This window comes from Plectropomus leopardus, chromosome 17 (assembly GCF_026936395.1).
Source record: "Plectropomus leopardus strain MGB_pleo_1.0 chromosome 17, ASM2693639v1, whole genome shotgun sequence".
NCBI lineage: Eukaryota > Metazoa > Chordata > Actinopteri > Perciformes > Serranidae > Plectropomus > Plectropomus leopardus.
This window is the reverse complement of record NC_142192.1, coordinates 5686045-5704456: the sequence shown is the minus strand read 5'-3', so window position 1 is coordinate 5704456 and position 18412 is coordinate 5686045. Positions and strand designations below refer to the sequence as shown.

Here is an 18412-nt window from a genome sequence, read left to right as displayed (position 1 = left end):
AAAAAAGTCATCACTCAGAATGCTTTCAAAAGTAATAGGACAGCATGTTTCAGTCGATTATATTATAGGCTGATGAATAAACTGTCCAAAAAGTCAATATTTTGATCGTTTTGAGCCAAAAACGTGATGGGGAAAAAAGCCATACTATAGCACAGGGAAAATTGTCAAAAAAGTTATCACTCAGAATGCTTAAAAAAGTCATGATACAGCATGTTTAGGTCTTTTTGAGTAATGCCTGATGAAAAAAAACGGTCCAAAAAGTCAATATTTTGATCGTTTTGAGCCAAAGTACAGAATGGGGAAAAAAGTCATACTATAGCACAGAGAAAAATGGTCAAAAAAGTCAATGCTCAGAATGCTTTCAAAAGTCATAGGACAGCATGTTTAAGTTGTTTTTAGTAGAGCCTGATGAGTAAAATGTCCAAAAAGTCAATATTTGGAGCGTTTTGAGCCAAAATACAAAATGGGGGAAAAAGCCATACTATAGCTCAGGGAAAAATGGTCAAATATGTCATCACTCAGAATGCTTTAAAAAGTCATAGGACAGCATGTTTAGGTTGTTTATTATATAGCCTGATGAGTAAAATATCCAAAAAGTCAATATTTTGAGCGTTTTGAGCCAAAAACGTGACGGGGCAAAAAGCCATACTATAGCACAGGGAAAAATGGTCAAAAAAGTCATCACTCAGAATGCTTAAAAAAGTCATTATACAGCATGTTTAGATCTTTTTGAGTAATGCCTGATGAGAAAACGGTCCAAAAAGCCAATATTTTTTGCATTTTGAGCCAAAGTACAGAATGGGGAAAAAAGTCATACTATAGCTCAGGGGAAAATGGTCAAAAAAGTCAATGCTCAGAATGCTTTCAAAAGTCATAGGACAGCATGTTTAAGTTGTTTTTAGTAGAGCCTGATGAGTAAAATCTCCAAAAAGTCAATATTTTGATTGTTTTGAGCCAAAGTACAGAATGGGGAAAAAAGTCATACTATAGCTCAGGGGAAAATGGTCAAATATGTCATCACTCAGAATGCTTTAAAAAGTCATAGGACAGCATGTTTAGGTTGTTTATTATATAGCCTGATGAAGTTAAAGTCTGAAAAGTCAATAGTTTGAGTGTTTCGAGCCAAAGTACAGAATGGAGAAAAAAGTCATACTATAGCTCAGGGAAAAATGGTCAAATATGTCATCACTCAGAATGCTTTAAAAGTCATGGGGAAGCATCTTCAGGTCATTTATAGTATAGCCTGATGAATAAAATGTCCAAAAAGTCAATATTTTGAGCGTTTTGAGCCAAAGTACAGAATGGGGAAAAAAGTCATACTATAGCTCAGTGAAAGTGGTCAAAAAAGTCATCACTCAGAATGCTTTCAAAAGTCATGATACAGCATGTTTAGGTCTTTTTGAGTAATGCCTGATGAAAAAAAACGGTCCAAAAAGTCAATATTTTGAGCGTTTTGAGCCAAAGTACAGAATGGGGAAAAAAGTCATACTATTGCTCAGGGGAAAATGGTCAAAAAAGTCAATGCTCAGAATGCTTTCAAAAGTTATAGGACAGCATGTTTAAGTTGTTTTTAGTAGAGCCTGATGAGTAAAATGTCCAAAAAGTCAATATTTGGAGCGTTTTGAGCCAAAATACAAAATGGGGGAAAAAGCCATACTATAGCTCAGGGAAAAATGGTGAAATATGTCATCACTCAGAATGCTTTAAAAAGTCATAGGACAGCATGTTTAGGTTGTTTATTATATAGCCTGATGAGTAAAATATCCAAAAGTCAATATTTTGAGCGTTTTGAGCCAAAGTACAGAATGGGGAAAAAGTCATACTATAGCTCAGTGAAAGTGGTCAAAAAGTCATCACTCAGAATGCTTTCAAAAGTAATAGGATAGCTTGTTTCAGTCGATTATATTATAGGCTGATGAATAAACTGTCCAAAAAGTCAATATTTTGAGAGTTTTGAGCCAAAAACGTGACGGGGAAAAAAGCCATACTATAGCACAGGGAAAAATGGTCAAAAAAGCCATCACTCAGAATGCTTAAAAAAGTCATGATACAGCATGTTTAGGTCTTTCTGAGTAATGCCTGATGAAAAAACGGTCCAAAAAGTCAATTTTTTTGATTGTTTTGAGCCAAAGTACAGAATGGGGAAAAAGTCATACTATAGCTCAGGGGAAAATGGTCAAAAACGTCATCACTCAGAATGCTTTCAAAAGCCACATTACAGCATGTTTAGGTCATTTATAGAAAAGCCTGATGAATAAACTGTCCAAAAAGTCAATATTTTGATCGTTTTGAGCCAAAAACGTGACGGGGAAAAAAGCCATACTATAGCACAGGGAAAAATGGTCAAAAAAGTCATCACTCAGAATGCTTAAAAAAGTCATTATACAGCATGTTTAGATCTTTTGAGTAATGCCTGATGAGAAAACGGTCCAAAAAGCCAATATTTTTTGCATTTTGAGCCAAAGTACAGAATGGGGAAAAAAGTCATACTATAGCTCAGGGGAAAATGGTCAAAAAAGTCAATGCTCAGAATGCTTTCAAAAGTCATAGGACAGCATGTTTAAGTTGTTTTTAGCAGAGCCTGATGAGTAAAATCTCCAAAAAGTCAATATTTTGATTGTTTTGAGCCAAAGTACAGAATGGGGAAAAAAGTCATACTATAGCTCAGGGGAAAATGGTCAAAAAAGTCAATGCTCAGAATGCTTTCCAAAGGTATAGGACAGCATGTTTAAGTTGTTTTAGTAGAGCCTGATGAGTAAAATCTCCAAAAGTCAATATTTGGAGCGTTTTGAGCAAAAATACAAAATGGGGAAAAAAGCCATACTATAGCTCAGGGAAAATGGTCAAATATGTCATCACTCAGAATGCTTTAAAAGTCATGGGGAAGCATCTTCAGGTCATTTATAGTATAGCCTGATGAATAAAATGTCCAAAAAGTCAATAATTTGAGCGTTTTGAGCCAAAGTACAGAATGGGGAAAAAGTCATACTATAGCTCAGTGAAAGTGGTCAAAAAGTCATCACTCAGAATGCTTTCAAAAGTAATAGGACAGCATGTTTCAGTCGATTATATTATAGGCTGATGAATAAACTGTCCAAAAAGTCAATATTTTGAGAGTTTTGAGCCAAAAACGTGATGGGGAAAAAAGCCATACTATAGCACAGGGAAAAATTGTCAAAAAAGTCTTCACTCAGAATGCTTAAAAAAGTCATGATACAGCATGTTTAGGTCTTTTGAGTAATGCCTGATGAAAAAAACGGTCCAAAAAGTCAATATTTTGATCGTTTTGAGCCAAAGTACAGAATGGGGAAAAAGTCATACTATAGCACAGGGAAAAATGGTCAAAAAAGTCAATGCTCAGAATGCTTTCAAAAGTCATAGGACAGCATGTTTAAGTTGTTTTTAGTAGAGCCTGATGAGTAAAATGTCCAAAAAGTCAATATTTGGAGCGTTTTGAGCCAAAATACAAAATGGGGGAAAAAGCCATACTATAGCTCAGGGAAAAATGGTCAAATATGTCATCACTCAGAATGCTTTAAAAAGTCATAGGACAGCATGTTTAGGTTGTTTATTATATAGCCTGATGAGTAAAATATCCAAAAAGTCAATATTTTGAGCGTTTTGAGCCAAAAACGTGACGGGGCAAAAAGCCATACTATAGCACAGGGAAAAATGGTCAAAAAGTCATCACTCAGAATGCTTAAAAAAGTCATGATACAGCATGTTTAGGTCTTTATGAGTAATGCCTGATGAGAAAACGGTCCAAAAAGCCAATATTTTTTGCATTTTGAGCCAAAGTACAGAATGGGGAAAAAAGTCATACTATAGCTTAGGGGAAAATGGTCAAAAAAGTCAATGCTCAGAATGCTTTCAAAAGTCATAGGACAGCATGTTTAAGTTGTTTTTAGCAGAGCCTGATGAGTAAAATGTCCAAAAAGTCAATATTTTGAGCGTTTCGAGCCAAAGTACAGAATGGGGAAAAAAGCCATACTATAGCTCAGGGAAAAATGGTCAAATATGTCATCACTCAGAATGCTTTAAAAAGTCATAGGACAGCATGTTTAGGTTGTTCATTATGTAGCCTGATGCAGTTAAAGTCTAAAAAGTCAATAGTTTGAGTGTTTCGAGCCAAAGTACAGAATGGAGAAAAAAGTCATACGATAGCACAGGGAAAATGGTAAAAAAAAGTCACCACTCAGAATGCTTTCAAAAGTCATAGGATAGTTTGTTTCAGTCGATTTTATTATAGCTTGATGAATAAACTGTCCAAAAAGTCAATATTTTGAGAGTTTTGAGCCAAAATGCAAAATGGGGAAAAAAGCCATACTATTGCTCAGGGGAAAATGGTCAAAAAAGTCAATGCTCAGAATGCTTTCCAAAGTTATAGGACAGCATGTTTAAGTTGTTTTTAGTAGAGCCTGATGAGTAAAATCTCCAAAAAGTCAATATTTTGAGCGTTTTGAGCAAAAATACAAAATGGGGAAAAAAACCATACTATAGCTCAGGGAAAATGGTCAAATATGTCATCACTCAGAATGTTTTAAAAGTCATGGGGAAGCATCTTTACGTCATTTATAGTATAGCCTGATGAATAAACTCTCCAAAAAGTCAATATTTTGAGCGTTTTGAGCCAGAGTACAGAATGGGGAAAAAAGTCATACTATAGCTCAGGGAAAGTGGTCAAAAAAGTCATCACTCAGAATGCTTTCAAAAGTCATAGGACAGCATGTTTCAGTCGATTATATTATAGGCTGATGAATAAACTGTCCAAAAAGTCAATATTTTGAGAGTTTTGAGCCAAAAACGTGACGGGGAAAAAAGCCATACTATAGCACAGGGAAAAATGGTCAAAAAAGCCATCACTCAGAATGCTTAAAAAAGTCATGATACAGCATGTTTAGGTCTTTTTGAGTAATGCCTGATGAAAAAACGGTCCAAAAAGTCAATATTTTTGATTGTTTTGAGCCAAAGTACAGAATGGGGAAAAAAGTCATACTATAGCTCAGGGGAAAATGGTCAAAAAAGTCATCACTCAGAATGCTTTCAAAAGTCATAGGACAGCTTGTTTCAGTCGATTATATTATAGCCTGATGAATAAACTGTCCAAAAAGTCAATATTTTGAGCGTTTTCAGCAAAAATACAAAATGGGCAAAAAAGTCATACTATAGCTCAGGGGAAAATGGTCAAAAAAGTCAATGCTCAGAATGCTTTCAAAAGTCATAGGACAGCATTTTAAAGTTGTTTTTAGTAGAGCCTGATGAGTAAAATGTCCAAAAAGTCAATATTTTGAGCGTTTTGAACCAAAGTACAGAATGGGGAAAAAAGCCATATAGCACAGGGAAAAAGCGTCAAAAACGTAATCACTCAGAATGCTTTCAAAAGCCACATTACAGCATGTTTAGGTCATTTATAGAAAAGCCTGATGAATAAACTGTCCAAAAAGTCAATATTTTGAGAGTTTTGAGCCAAAAACGTGACGGGGAAAAAAGCCATACTATAGCACAGGGAAAAATGGTCAAAAAAGTCAATACTCAGAAAAGTCATGATACAGCATGTTTAGGTCTTTTTGAGTAATGCCTGATGAAAAAACGGCCCAAAAAGTCAATATTTTGAGCGTTTTGAGCCAAAGTACAGAATGGGGAAAAAAGTCAGGGGAAAATGGTCAAAAAAGTCATCACTCAGAATGCTTTCAAAAGTCATAGGACAGCATGTTTAAGTTGTTTTTAGTAGAGCCTGATGAGTAAAATGTCCAAAAAGTCAATATTTTGAGCGTTTTGAACCAAAGTACAGAATGGGCAAAAAAGCCATATAGCACAGGGAAAAAGCGTCAAAAACGTAATCACTCAGAATGCTTTCAAAAGCCACATTACAGCATGTTTAGGTCATTTATAGAAAAGCCTGATGAATAAACTGTCCAAAAAGTCAATATTTTGAGAGTTTTGAGCCAAAAACGTGACGGGGAAAAAAGCCATACTATAGCACAGGGAAAAATGGTCAAAAAAGTCAATACTCAGAAAAGTCATGATACAGCATGTTTAGGTCTTTTTGAGTAATGCCTGATGAAAAAACGGTCCAAAAAGTCAATATTTTGAGCGTTTTGAGCCAAAGTACAGAATGGGGAAAAAAGTCAGGGGAAAATGGTCAAAAAAGTCATCACTCAGAATGCTTTCAAAAGTCATAGGACAGCATGTTTAAGTTGTTTTTAGTAGAGCCTGATGAGTAAAATCTCCAAAAAGTCAATATTTTGAGCGTTTTGAGCCAAAGTACAGAATGGGGAAAAAAGTCATACTTTAGCTCAGGGAAAGTGGTCAAAAACGTCATCACTCAGAATGTTTTAAAAAGTCATATGACGGCATGTTTAGGTCATTTACAGTATAGCCTGATGAATCAAAAGTCCAAGTTGTTTTTCTGTTAATTTTTTTTACATACCATACTACCACTTTTTTCACTTTTTCCAACACACTATAGTATGACCTTGTTAGGGGTTCCAGTCCTTTTTTTTCACACACCTCACCTTACCTCATCTTCTCTTCTTTCCTCCTCTTCTTTCCTTCTTTTCCTGTAATTTTCTCTGCTTATTGTGTTCATGCAGCAAAAAAAACATAATGATAAAATGTATCAAAATCGTTAGGCTAGTTGTAAATTCCACTCACTACTCAGGCACAAAAGAACAACATTCAATAATCTCAAGGTGATACTTTAACAATTAACATTGTTTTTGGCTATTATCCCAAAAACAGCTTGGTTTAGAGTAAAAATTATTCTTCCATATTAATCCCTTTGTTATTCTGCATCCTTTCTCCAATGGTTTCTTAATTTTCTGTAAATCACACTATTGCAAACTAATCCCAGACAATTTGGCCAGTCATCCTGAAGCTTTGGTAGGGTCATGTTAAGGAATCCCTGAACTAAATGTATCAAACAAATTTGATACAACAGTCAGTTTTGAAGTTACATTTTCAAACATTTATCTTTAAGTTCAATTTTACATAAATACCCATTAATCAAAAATGGCGCAGGCAATTGAAACCATACTCTCACTGCTTTGTCTGAGTTTTGCCAAGTAGTCTTGGGATAATCTGCCACTAGAGGGCGCCACAAACAGGAAAAGTCTAAATCTCATTATCAGGTCCAGGGATTTGTCCGAAACTTGGTTTGCATCATCCAGGGTCGTGACTCAATTGAGGCATAAAATTTGGTAATAATTGCTTAAAGTGGGTGTGACCTATTGCAATACATTTACATTTGCAGACATTTCACATTCCACACTTCAAAAAATCATAGTAAACCCCCGTAACCCACAGAGCTGAAACCTGAGGCAAACTTTCAGCACAACTCAGTGGACGTGCCTAAAGTTTGCCTCACTGCAATCTATGGACTGAAATCCATAATTCTATATTTTTGAGAATATGCCACTTCAATTGGCATCTATATTGCCTCAAGTCTTCATTTGAATACTCGCAAAAGTGACAAAAGACATTCTTAAGATATCACATATCACATGTTTCAAATGGCATTTCAGTTCATGAACCATGAGCCCACAGTGATATTCAATATGTTATAATTTGTACTGTATGCGCGTTTTCTTGTTATCAAAATTTTTAGCCAAGTATCACTGAAAACGTCTGAAAGTACACCTGAAACCAGAAGTTTTCTGATGTTTTTTGGGTGCACATAAAGGTAATTTTTTTTCAACTTTTCAGCACATGGCCCAGAGTCGCATTGCTTCTCATTGTCATTTTTGGCCACGTGCATGCAGCCTAACTCCACAGGCGCTCTCAGCGATTTTTCCAAATGTGCTTCCAAGACATTTTTGGAGCCGTCTCGCCCAGTGCGGTGCATCTTGGTGTGATGGGCCCCTTACAAAGACAGACTGACTTACAAATATCACAAATACATTCCCAACGATACATCCACAAATAATAATTAAAAAAAAAACAAACCATAAAATACATCCCCAAATCCATACACAGAAATACAGCCACACAATATCTAAAACACAGGTGTGTCTACTGTGATATTAATTGTGAGAACAATAGTGTTTCTCTTTAAACCTTGATCTAATATTTGTATGAAAAAAAACAAAAAAATATTGGAATCATTTTCAAATATGTTGGTAGTTCTACAGTTTGGCTCCTTTAACAGAGAAGACTGATTGTCCATACTGTAGCACAGACTTTGCCAAGGTCAGATATTCTATGATGATCATTTTATAGCTTTTTATGTGTTCTCAGGTCCTGGAGGCTGGGAAGCTTTGTTATACATACTGGAGATAAACTCAGAAGTTCCAGTGTTGTGTGAAGGATCTGTACACCTGAAGTGCAGTAGCAGACTTGCAAACTTGTTGATTCAAAGGCTATAGGTGGTGGTGTGATCAAGCAAAGATAAAAGCATAGGTGTTATTCTGCCTGAACACACTAGACCAACACTCTGTTTTTTCTCCAAGTCAAGACACCTAAATCAACTCATCTTTCAACTCCAAAGACGTAGCAGGATCAAGGACAAGTGAAATTGCATTTTTTAAGCTTTGTTTAAAAAATGACTTATAAATCTACCTTCTATCTTCTGAAAAAGCAGGACAGGTTAATGATGTTAATGACAACTTGCGAAATTTTGTGAAAAATTTTGGTGCCCCTTCTATTGAGGTCGACGGGGTGGGCGGATCTTCAGTCAGCAGCTGTAGCAACTTGAATTCGTTCAGAGCAGGAAGGAGGAGCAACACCAACGATCCAGGAAGCCCATCTGAAAAGCAGGGAGGCCAAAAATGTACAAAATTTAACAATTATATATATATATATATGTGTGTATGTATATATGTATATATATGTATATATGTGTATATATATGTGTGTGTGTGTGTGTGTGTATATATATATATATATATATATATGTATATAATAATCAATCTCAAAACCCTCCATACAATCAGGGACATTTCTGTATTTTGTATTGAGCTTACATTACCTCTACATACAAATGGAACACTGAATCAATGCATTAAAATGGATATTTTATCATTATTAATGTAAACTTTCACATGATAGCTGTAAGTGCATTGAAGAAGAGTTTTGTGGGGCCAGCAGCTGTCAAATGTGCTTGTACTGTAGGGGTGGGGATCCCTTGAGGCCCCACAATACCATATTATCATAATACAATTGAAAATGTGTTGCTATATGCTTGGTACTGTTATATCATGATTTGCAATACATTGTGATTCATTACCTTTTTTTATACTTTAAATTATGCACCAAAAGGAAGCTTTGTTGTGTTATGTTGTTGTTGTTTTTTTGTTGTTATTATCATTATTGTTGTTGTTGATATGATTATGATTATTATTATTATTATTCATGAATTGTGCAAAATAATTTTGTACTTTAAACTATGTGACCAGGTTGTCACCTCATCTTCTATGCTTTCTTTCTTGTATGTTTTATATTGCTCTTGTAAAGCACTTGGTGACCTATGTCTTTGGAAAGCTCTTTATGAATATATTTTAATGACTTGCTTAGTTTTTTTACATTAAGATAAAATTCTCAATCTGTTTATCTCACTTTAGTCTATATTACTGCAGCAAGTTGTATCTAGTAGACTGAAAAAGCAATCTATTCTAATACTTGTGTACATTATCAAAACCCTCATTTGTATTTGCAATATTACTAATTTATATAATTTTATACTATAATGTACTGATTTTTATCCCCCATAAAATACTGTGATGAGCATCACAGAAATTGTAAAAAATAATAACAATATTTTTGGAAAATGTATTTAAACTTAAAAATGGTAATTGACATTTACTAACTTGAAGAAACTGATACTTTGAAAAGAATGTCTGCTCATCACTAGTTTGTTCCTCTTTACTGGTCCCTCCTTCTTTTCCCTTTGACTCATGGCTGTATACTAATAAGTTTTGACCATGCTAAAAATTAACCCTTTCTGAAGGCCTATAGCGACCTCTATAGGATCTTAAAAAAAAAAAAATTGCCTGGTTACATTACCTCTCAGCATTTATTGTCCCACATGAATGCAGATTTGGCCTACAAATGGATATGACAATGCATTACATGAAAAGATGTGAGTGAAACTTTAAAAAATGAGTAATTTTACCTGCCAATGAATAGCTTTTAAGCTTGAAAAAATAATAATAATTATGATTTTCTACTGTGAAGATTTTCAATTATTAATTTAATTTGAGGGTTTTTACACATAAGGTGATGGATTTGCAGAAATTGTATTTTTTACTTTTGTCTTCCAAATGGTCAGTGTATTGTTATTAATATTTTTTACATTGTAAGAGGAACAGTAAGTCGTTATTCAACTAAACTGGAAAAACAATCAGCTCTGTAAAAAAAAAAAAAAAAAAAAAAAAGACCAAATCGATCAAATATATCCAACAATTCTCAGCTCTATCACATTGCTGATGCCACGATACAGATAGAAATATTAACAGAACTGTGTAGGTGGTGAATAGGTGAATGAATTTTGCTGTCTTATTTTTATCTATTATGCAATCAAATATGGTTTTGTTGACTTTGTATTTGGTTATACCACAAAGTCGTGAAAAGGGGGTTTAAAAAATACCGATTTCTCTCCTCGGTAAAAACTGCAAACTCAGAGAAGAAGCTTGTGCGCTCCATGCGAGACAACCCGAGTTTTAGAGGTAATATAGGAAGAAATGTTGAGGAAACTGTCAAGTGTTTTCAAGAAGAAGTCGCTCAGGATACTGACTTTCAAAGAGCGCACGTGCTGGGCGCAGGGAAGCACCGCGCATCTTCAGTTTCTCTCTCAGAGACGCTTTGAATGAAAACCCGATCGATCATCGTGATGTTTGATCGCAGTAAAGACATATAAGCTTGTTTTCACTGGTCAAGGTTGCCATCTCTCCAAAAAAGAAAAAGCCCGACACCAGTTTCCCGCTAAGGAGCAAAGGAGCAAACTTCTGGGTAAGACTCACTGCTGACAAACTTTACATTGATGGCAAGATGTAAAAAGTTATGCTGCCCCTCTTTCTCTCTCTCTCCTTGTAACTCTCCTTCTCTCCTTCTTTCTTTATCATTTTCTTATGTTTGTAATCTCTTTGGCCCCTCCCTCATTGCTTGATAATTATTTCTAATAATTACGGTCATACAATATCTTTTGTCTTATTTTTTGTTGTTGTGTTTGTTTGGACATATTAACAGACTGCAGAATACCTGAGATACCCTCTCCGTTGGCATTTTATACTTAGACCTTTTTTTCATTATTTAAAGTTATGATGCATAATAAATCACTTTACAGTGCCAGCTGGAATTGCAACGGACTTGCCAGCACCACAAAAAGATTCAAAGTATTTACTTGGCTTAACCTTTTAAAACCTGAGCAACTTGGTTTGGTTTATTTTAAAAACATGGCGAGAATGCAACAAGTGACTTAATAAGACTGATGGCCCAAAACTTAGCAAGAAATTAGCAAAAAATGTTACAAGAAAATTACCTGAAAATAAGTAAAATAGTAAAATAAAATGAAAAAAGTAAAAAAAAAAAAAAAAAGATGAAAGAAAAAAATGAATAAACCATAAAAATACAAAAATAGAAATATATGTATTTTTTCTGTAACTTAATTTTAAATATAAAATCATTATAACAAACATAGTTTTCTGGACATTATTCCTTTTAAAAAAAAACAACATTTTCTAATAACCCTTCATTTTTTTTATTTCTTAGTTTTTAGGTTATTCTCTTGTCACCTTTCACTCTTTTTTTTTTGCAATTTGTGGGACTTTTTTGCCAAGTTGCTCATTGCTCATTACAAAATTTTCTCAGGCTTCAAAGGGTCATATATGTGAAAGGGGTCTGAAAGCTGCACAAGAAAACTGATGTGGACCCAGAAAATTCTGAGAACAGTCTCAGAGAGCTCATAATTTAACCTTAAAATATCAAGCAATAGCTTAGGAGTGATTTTGGCTCAGGGATGCTCAACAACTCTTAGCAAGGAAGAGGACGAAACTTTGACCTCAGTGAGAAGGTGTGGTTGACCTTATTGCTAGGTATGATGCAGTCTTTTGAAAGGTGTGATTGGTTGTCCTTTTGTTACCCTACAAGGTGTTGACAGCCAGTGGAAACTAAACAAAGTGTCACAATATGAGACTGTTTTCATTGTGATTGTGACCACTGTGCTGATGAAAGGTTGAGACAGACTCCAATCATCACCGTTGCACTGTTGCTTTTTCCAGTTGCTAAATATTTCAGTGTTGTGATCACTTTAAGTCTGGCATTGGAGCGCTGTTATGTTGGGTGGGACATGCTCAGTGTCAATAGTACTCCTGACTACTCTCAGTGGTTTTTCAACTTCTCTCTGATAAGGAGTATTTCACCAAAGAGGGCCCTAACAAATACTAGACACAAATGCTTTTGAAATTGATGCTACATGACCAGAAACCCCAGAGAATAAGGATGATTTTGAGGTAGAAATGCTACAACTACCAACTAACTAACCCTAACCCTACCCAACAAACACTCCACTTTCATGCAGGAGTTCAGCGTTTGCTTCGTGTCTGAATATGATACTTTTTCTTCACCTTAGTATGTTCTTCTTGTCTAAACTTAACCATCTGTAGCAGAATGTGCTTTTGTTGATGCCAAGGCATTGCTTGCCACATGCTTTTGTTGTCTTAACAAAACCATGTGCATTTGTTTATACCATGCTAGTGACATTCTTGAAAGTAAATTGCAGATGCAGAAGGATACCTTGACCATAATTTGTAGATGTGTATATCCACTGCAAAGTTGTAATATGTGATAACTTGGGATAAGAACGTGTTGTCAATTTATGCTTAATCCACTGAAAGGTAAGAAAGAATGACCCATTCTCATTCTGAACTCATCAAATAGTGCAGCTCTGTCAGCACTTTCAGTGTATGAGTGTGACACCAAAAGCCACCTTGTGTCCACATGCAATGTGCACAGATGTGTCAGATGATAATGCGGTCGTACTGAAGCGGTGGCATTGTTATCATACCCTGTGCCCACTCCCATCAGGCGGACAGCAACATGCATGAGCGGCATCACTTGATAACGCGGCTGCAGTGCATGCCGGTTGCATGCACCTGAAAGGCTGAGGACAGTGTAAGGTAATAATGCTGCTGCTAACCACGTACCAGGGAGCGTGAGTGTGCTTATAATGCAGATGGCTAGGGAGGTGAATGATGCCCACAAAAAAACCTACTTTCATGCAGGAGCTCAGAGTTCGCTACCCATGTGATTTTGTGTGTGTGTGTTGTTTTGTTTTTTTCTACACCTTAACATGTGCCTCTTTTTGCCTAAACCTAACCATCAGTGACAAATCCCAGCCATCAAGACAGTCCGAGCTGTTGTGTAGACATAGGGACCATGCTGCTTCGTCCCACCACACGTGCAGTTGTTGACATCACCTTAATGGCATCAGCACAGCTGACGCACAAGGATACCTAAAACGTCATAAGTTGGCGCAGAAAGTCATGACAGAGCGACACCATGTGACAAGTTCAGAGTGAGTACGTGTTGGATAGAATGTTGCTCACATAAGCAGTAAAGGAAAAAAAATACATGGGCCAAGTTTAGATGAGAATGGCCCAACAATCTTTCCTGTGCATTTAAAAAAAATAAAATAAAAATCTGGGTTTATATGATAACATTGTAAACATGATCCTTGTGTGCACAGATCCACAAAAACAACCAAAATCGTTGTTGTATGCATGCCACGCCACTAATTGGCGGTCTAACTTTGTAATGACACAACATAAAAGAACCATAAAAGAACACACGTCTGTGTCTGAGTGTAAACAAACAAGAAGACAATGGCGCTCTTTGCTGGAGGAGAGTTAATAAACTCAGTAGAGTCAGAAGCACAAACACAGCTCAGTAGTCTGCCATTGTTGTTATTGTTGTCCTCCTACTTGCGCATGGCTATTTGTATGAAACGTAACGCTCATGCGCAAAGTACAGCCATGACATCACCTTTCTCACAGGATCTGTGCATTGTCAGTTTACACAGTGACAGAAGGGGTGGTATTTTCAAAAAGCTGACACTCTGGAAACCGGTTTCAGAAGTTTGCATTTTCAGGCCCTCAAACACTTTTGTGGTGTGAACGAAAGGCTAAACTGCAACAAAAGTTAAACACTTCATGCAAGAGCCGTTGCTGGATAAACAGCCCCTTAATATATGACTCTTCAAGCTCTAACATTAATGGTAATCATGACACCATTTTAGCTCCATCAGTGGACCCGTCCCCAGCATCTCAGAGCAGAGAGTACTGCTCATTTTATGTACTTGCCGATGTATTAAATGAATCCGATTTGGCTGACACAGCCACTTTTCTGTGGTGTGACAGACACATTACACAGACTAATTTTTGCTTTACTCAAACTTTAAAAAGATTTGGATAAAAAGTATGGGCAGACTGGGTTGTTGCTACGTTTGTCATGTAGAAGCTTTTGTCATTTCGAAACTATGCCAACCTTTCTTGACACGCCCCACTGGCAGTGATGCTACGTCTCCAACACTTCCTCGTTACTTGCTGTTGATTCATTTGGTTGATCAGCTGCAGGTTTTTTTCTTCTTGTCTCACCTGCCTATTTTTAATCTCCTGTCAGGTAAGAGACCTGACAGTCCTAATCCAATTCTCAGTAAATCCTTTAGTTATTTTTACACTGCTATGTGGCACAACACTTTTACAAGAATACATTATTGGAAATTATATGGCAAAGAGGCGACTAAAGTGTGGGATGTATGTAACCTGTTGAACGAGTTATACTGCATGAGATTTGCTTGTAGAGCAGCAGGAAAACATGATATAGCAGGCACGTGCACAGATAGACCCCTGGCAATCCTCAAGTACCTGTTATTTGACCTCTGACTTGATAAGTGCCCTTTTTGCAACACAGATTTTCTAGGCTATTTTTTATAATAATTTTATACTTGAGTTCTAAAATTTGGCTCATTGCATCAATTCTCAATTAAAAGATTTTTCTCTGCCCAACAGCTGCATTTTAGTCTTACCCCTGCCACTCCCTTTTTAACTTTTATTTTTCATTGTTTGTCACTTTATGAAAAAACCAAAACATCCCAACCATTAAGCTTAACATCAAGTAAAGTAGTCCAACTTCAAATCATACCATCGCCCTGCGACTCGCTGACTGACTCGGGTTCACCCACTGCCTGTTGTGAGCAGATACCAAATTGCTTTCCCACTTCCCAGTGTCTTTACAAACCAGATCTCAATTTAAAATATCGCTAACATCATTAGTCTAAACATATTTGACATGCGGTTTGGTGCTGTGTGGAGAGAAGAGGCACGCAGAGCTGCAGCCTCTGCATGCGTCACTTCTCTGCAGTTATTTAAATAAATACACTTAACTTTTGAAATAAATGTATGAAGTGTATGTGTAGCAGCTTTGGTTAAAGATACTGAGACACCTCATGTACGAGACGGACTTTTCCCCTGCTTGTTTCTGTGCACGAATGTAACAAGTGTACAAACTTGTCATAGTCTATATGGTGCTAGCAAACACACAGAAAGCTGTCGACAGGGTTCACTTTGCAAACACAAAATATAAATAATAATATAATACACACATACATATTTGATAATATATTTCATTGCAGAATTTTAACAGTTAATCACGATTCATCGCATTTCATATGTTTTCAATTCCATTCCATAATTTTGCATTTCAGACAGTTCTGAAGTCAACTGCAAATCAGAAAAATACTTTGAGCTACCTGTTAGTTTATTTTCTCTTTGTCATCTTATGTTATTTCGCCGGTTGATAGCAGGTGTGACTGCTGGAATGAGACAATGGGCCAACTTACATTAACTTTCAGATGTGTCTGTATCATAGAGAAGACAGGATGGCATGAACATCAGCCTCTGGCATTATGCTGTTCTCAAATGATCTCTGTTTTTACATATTTATGAAGTGACTTACGTGTTTCATCACATATTGTATCCACAGATTGGCTCTGATCTTCCTTCAAGAACATCACACTGCCAAGATGCTCTCAAGCTTTGGAAAAGCCAGAATACTCCTTTCACTACTGTGCATCGCTACCATTGGGCTGATCTCTAGATTGTCATGGGATTTATCCTTTTTTTCCTTCAACATTCAGAACTCGAGTGTTTGTGCCTGTCACAAATGTTTAAAGGAGGGTGATCGGTGGTTTAGAGAGCGGATCAGGGCAGCTCCTCAGCCCTTTTTGTCAAAAACATATACACCCTCAGAGGCCGATTTCAACTGGTGGAAGGTAAATCTCAGTTTAATTTAAAGATAAAGCACAAATGTTCTGCTTCTGTATCAGTGTTTCACGCTCTGATTCTGCAGTAAAATCAGAAACTTTTGGGTTTCGCGGCATATTTTTTTATACTCCCTTTCTAAAAGAGGAAGGCAGACCTGTTTTTTTTTAACCATAAAAGGTGCCTGTTAAGTGTCAACGGTGTTGTAATGTGAAACTAAACAATTTTTCTGACACATGAGTATGTAAGATAGTAGTGAAAATCGACTCATGCATTAAGGCTGCAACTTATGAGTATTGTAATTAGTTGCAGCGAGCTGACATCCAGTCGGCCGACCAAAATTTCCGAACCACCAGACTACGGAGCAGCTTCTTTCCCCAGGCTGTGAGACTCACAAACTCCTCCTTCGATGCCAAAAGATGTAGTAAAATTTAGCAACATTTTTTTATTTAACTGTTTTAAAACTACATTTTAAAAAAGAGTGAAATAAATCTACCCTGTATCTTGTATGATGGGCTTGATTTAGAGGCCTTACGTATCACCGACAACACTGCTGTGGTCTTTTCTGCATTGACCTCAGCATTTACATGATAGTACCCTCCACAAGTGTCACCATGTCGGTTGTTTACATCCCACACATCTGCTAGTTTCATACGGCCTGAGGTCTTTCATGTGTCCTCTAGTGGTATCCTCCATTAACACACGTCACATATAGGCAAGTATGTAGACAAAAATGTGCATGACACAGCCAGACATGTATGCAAATGCAAGGTTAAAGAGCATGAAGCTGCTCCACTAAATAGAGGAGTTATCACCTTTTGTTAAAGAAATTTAGATTATGAATGGTAACCAGAAGGGTGTGATTTCATGAGAATCCTGAGGACTGTAATTTCCCTGCTGAAAACAAAAAACAGCTTGACCAGCCTAAGATGGTTAAGCTGGTTGACCAGCTTGTTTGACCAGTTTATGGTATGTTTTCACATAATTTTTGATGGTTTAGCTGGTCATACCAGCTTGTGATGGTCACTCTAGCTGGTTTATCCATTGAAGTTCCTGTAAAACTGAAATCAAATCTATGTCCTTAAGATTGGAGAAATAACAGTGTCATCAGAGGGAAGCATGAAAGGCAAAGTGCATAAATCAGTCTACTGTGGTAAGATATGCACAAAGATAAATGTGCGCACCCCGTCAAGCTGGTCACACCAGCCGGTGGCCCGCCCAGTTAAACCATCATAGACCAGCAAGAACTCGGTGCAGACAGTCTAAGACCATCTACTAGCATAAGCTGGTTTTTATCTGTTTTTTTTGTTTGTTTGTTTGTTTTTCCCAGAAGGGTTTGTATACCACAGCTCTGTTTTTTGGAACTGGTGTGTGAATAAATTGTAAACTGATGCTGGAATACTGTTCTTTTCTGTTCTGTGTGTCAGAGGTTACAGTTGGAAAAACGCAACTTTGTTTTCTACAAAAGAACATTGGACAACCTATTTAAGATATTCCCACCCATTCCAGATGTTGTAAAATCCAGCCCTGACCGCTGCGGGACTTGTGCTGTGGTGGGGAACTCTGGTAATTTAAAGGGATCAGGTCATGGACCTCTCATAGATTTGCATGATATCGTAATAAGGTAAACTATTACTACTATCTTTGAACATTCAACATTTCCATGTGATATAAACTTCATTGAACATATTATTGTCCTTTAACTACATGATAATAAATATGTATTCCTGTGTCTTTTAGAATGAATCGTGGCCGCACCAAAGGCTATGAAGCAGATGTTGGGACCAAAACAACTCATCATGTAATGTATCCAAATAGTGCTATCAATCTGGACAAAACCACTCATCTTGTGTTGTTTCCATTCAAGATAAATGATTTACTGTGGCTCCTCAACCAGTTCAAACCAGGGTGGGTTTGTAAAACAAAGTTGCTATACCTGTATAAAAATCTGTAATTGAATGAAAAACCTACACAGGCAAAAACAACTGCACTTACTGCATACAATTTGAAAACTTTGTAGATGACTTTTTCAGGAAAACTGTATTGTAGGATGGTTCAACTGTGCGCAATAGTTTCTTCTTTGAGCAATAAATTGACTTCATTGTGATCTGGTTGTAGCTTCGCTGATAAACTATGCTCAGACTAACCAGCAAACAAACCTG

At 36.6% G+C, this 18412-nt stretch overlaps 1 protein-coding gene across 3 annotated transcripts in view; it reads left to right on the top strand.

The window, feature by feature from the left end:
* Positions 1-18412, top strand: part of LOC121957626 (CMP-N-acetylneuraminate-beta-galactosamide-alpha-2,3-sialyltransferase 1-like) — a 49035-nt gene that overhangs the window by 29317 nt on the left and 1306 nt on the right. Inside the window, exons 1-5 of one of the 3 annotated variants that reach the window (XM_042506314.2) lie at positions 10411-10944; positions 13316-13507; positions 15973-16261; positions 17678-17874; positions 17991-18158. In XM_042506314.2, coding sequence (XP_042362248.1) covers positions 13476-13507; positions 15973-16261; positions 17678-17874; positions 17991-18158 — 686 coding nt within the window. In that variant the 5' untranslated portion in view covers positions 10411-10944; positions 13316-13475. Of the gene's footprint in view, positions 1-10410; positions 10945-13315; positions 13508-15972; positions 16262-17677; positions 17875-17990; positions 18159-18412 lie in introns of those variants that run through there. The other 2 variants (XM_042506315.2, XM_088090553.1) reach the window with 2 other exon arrangements.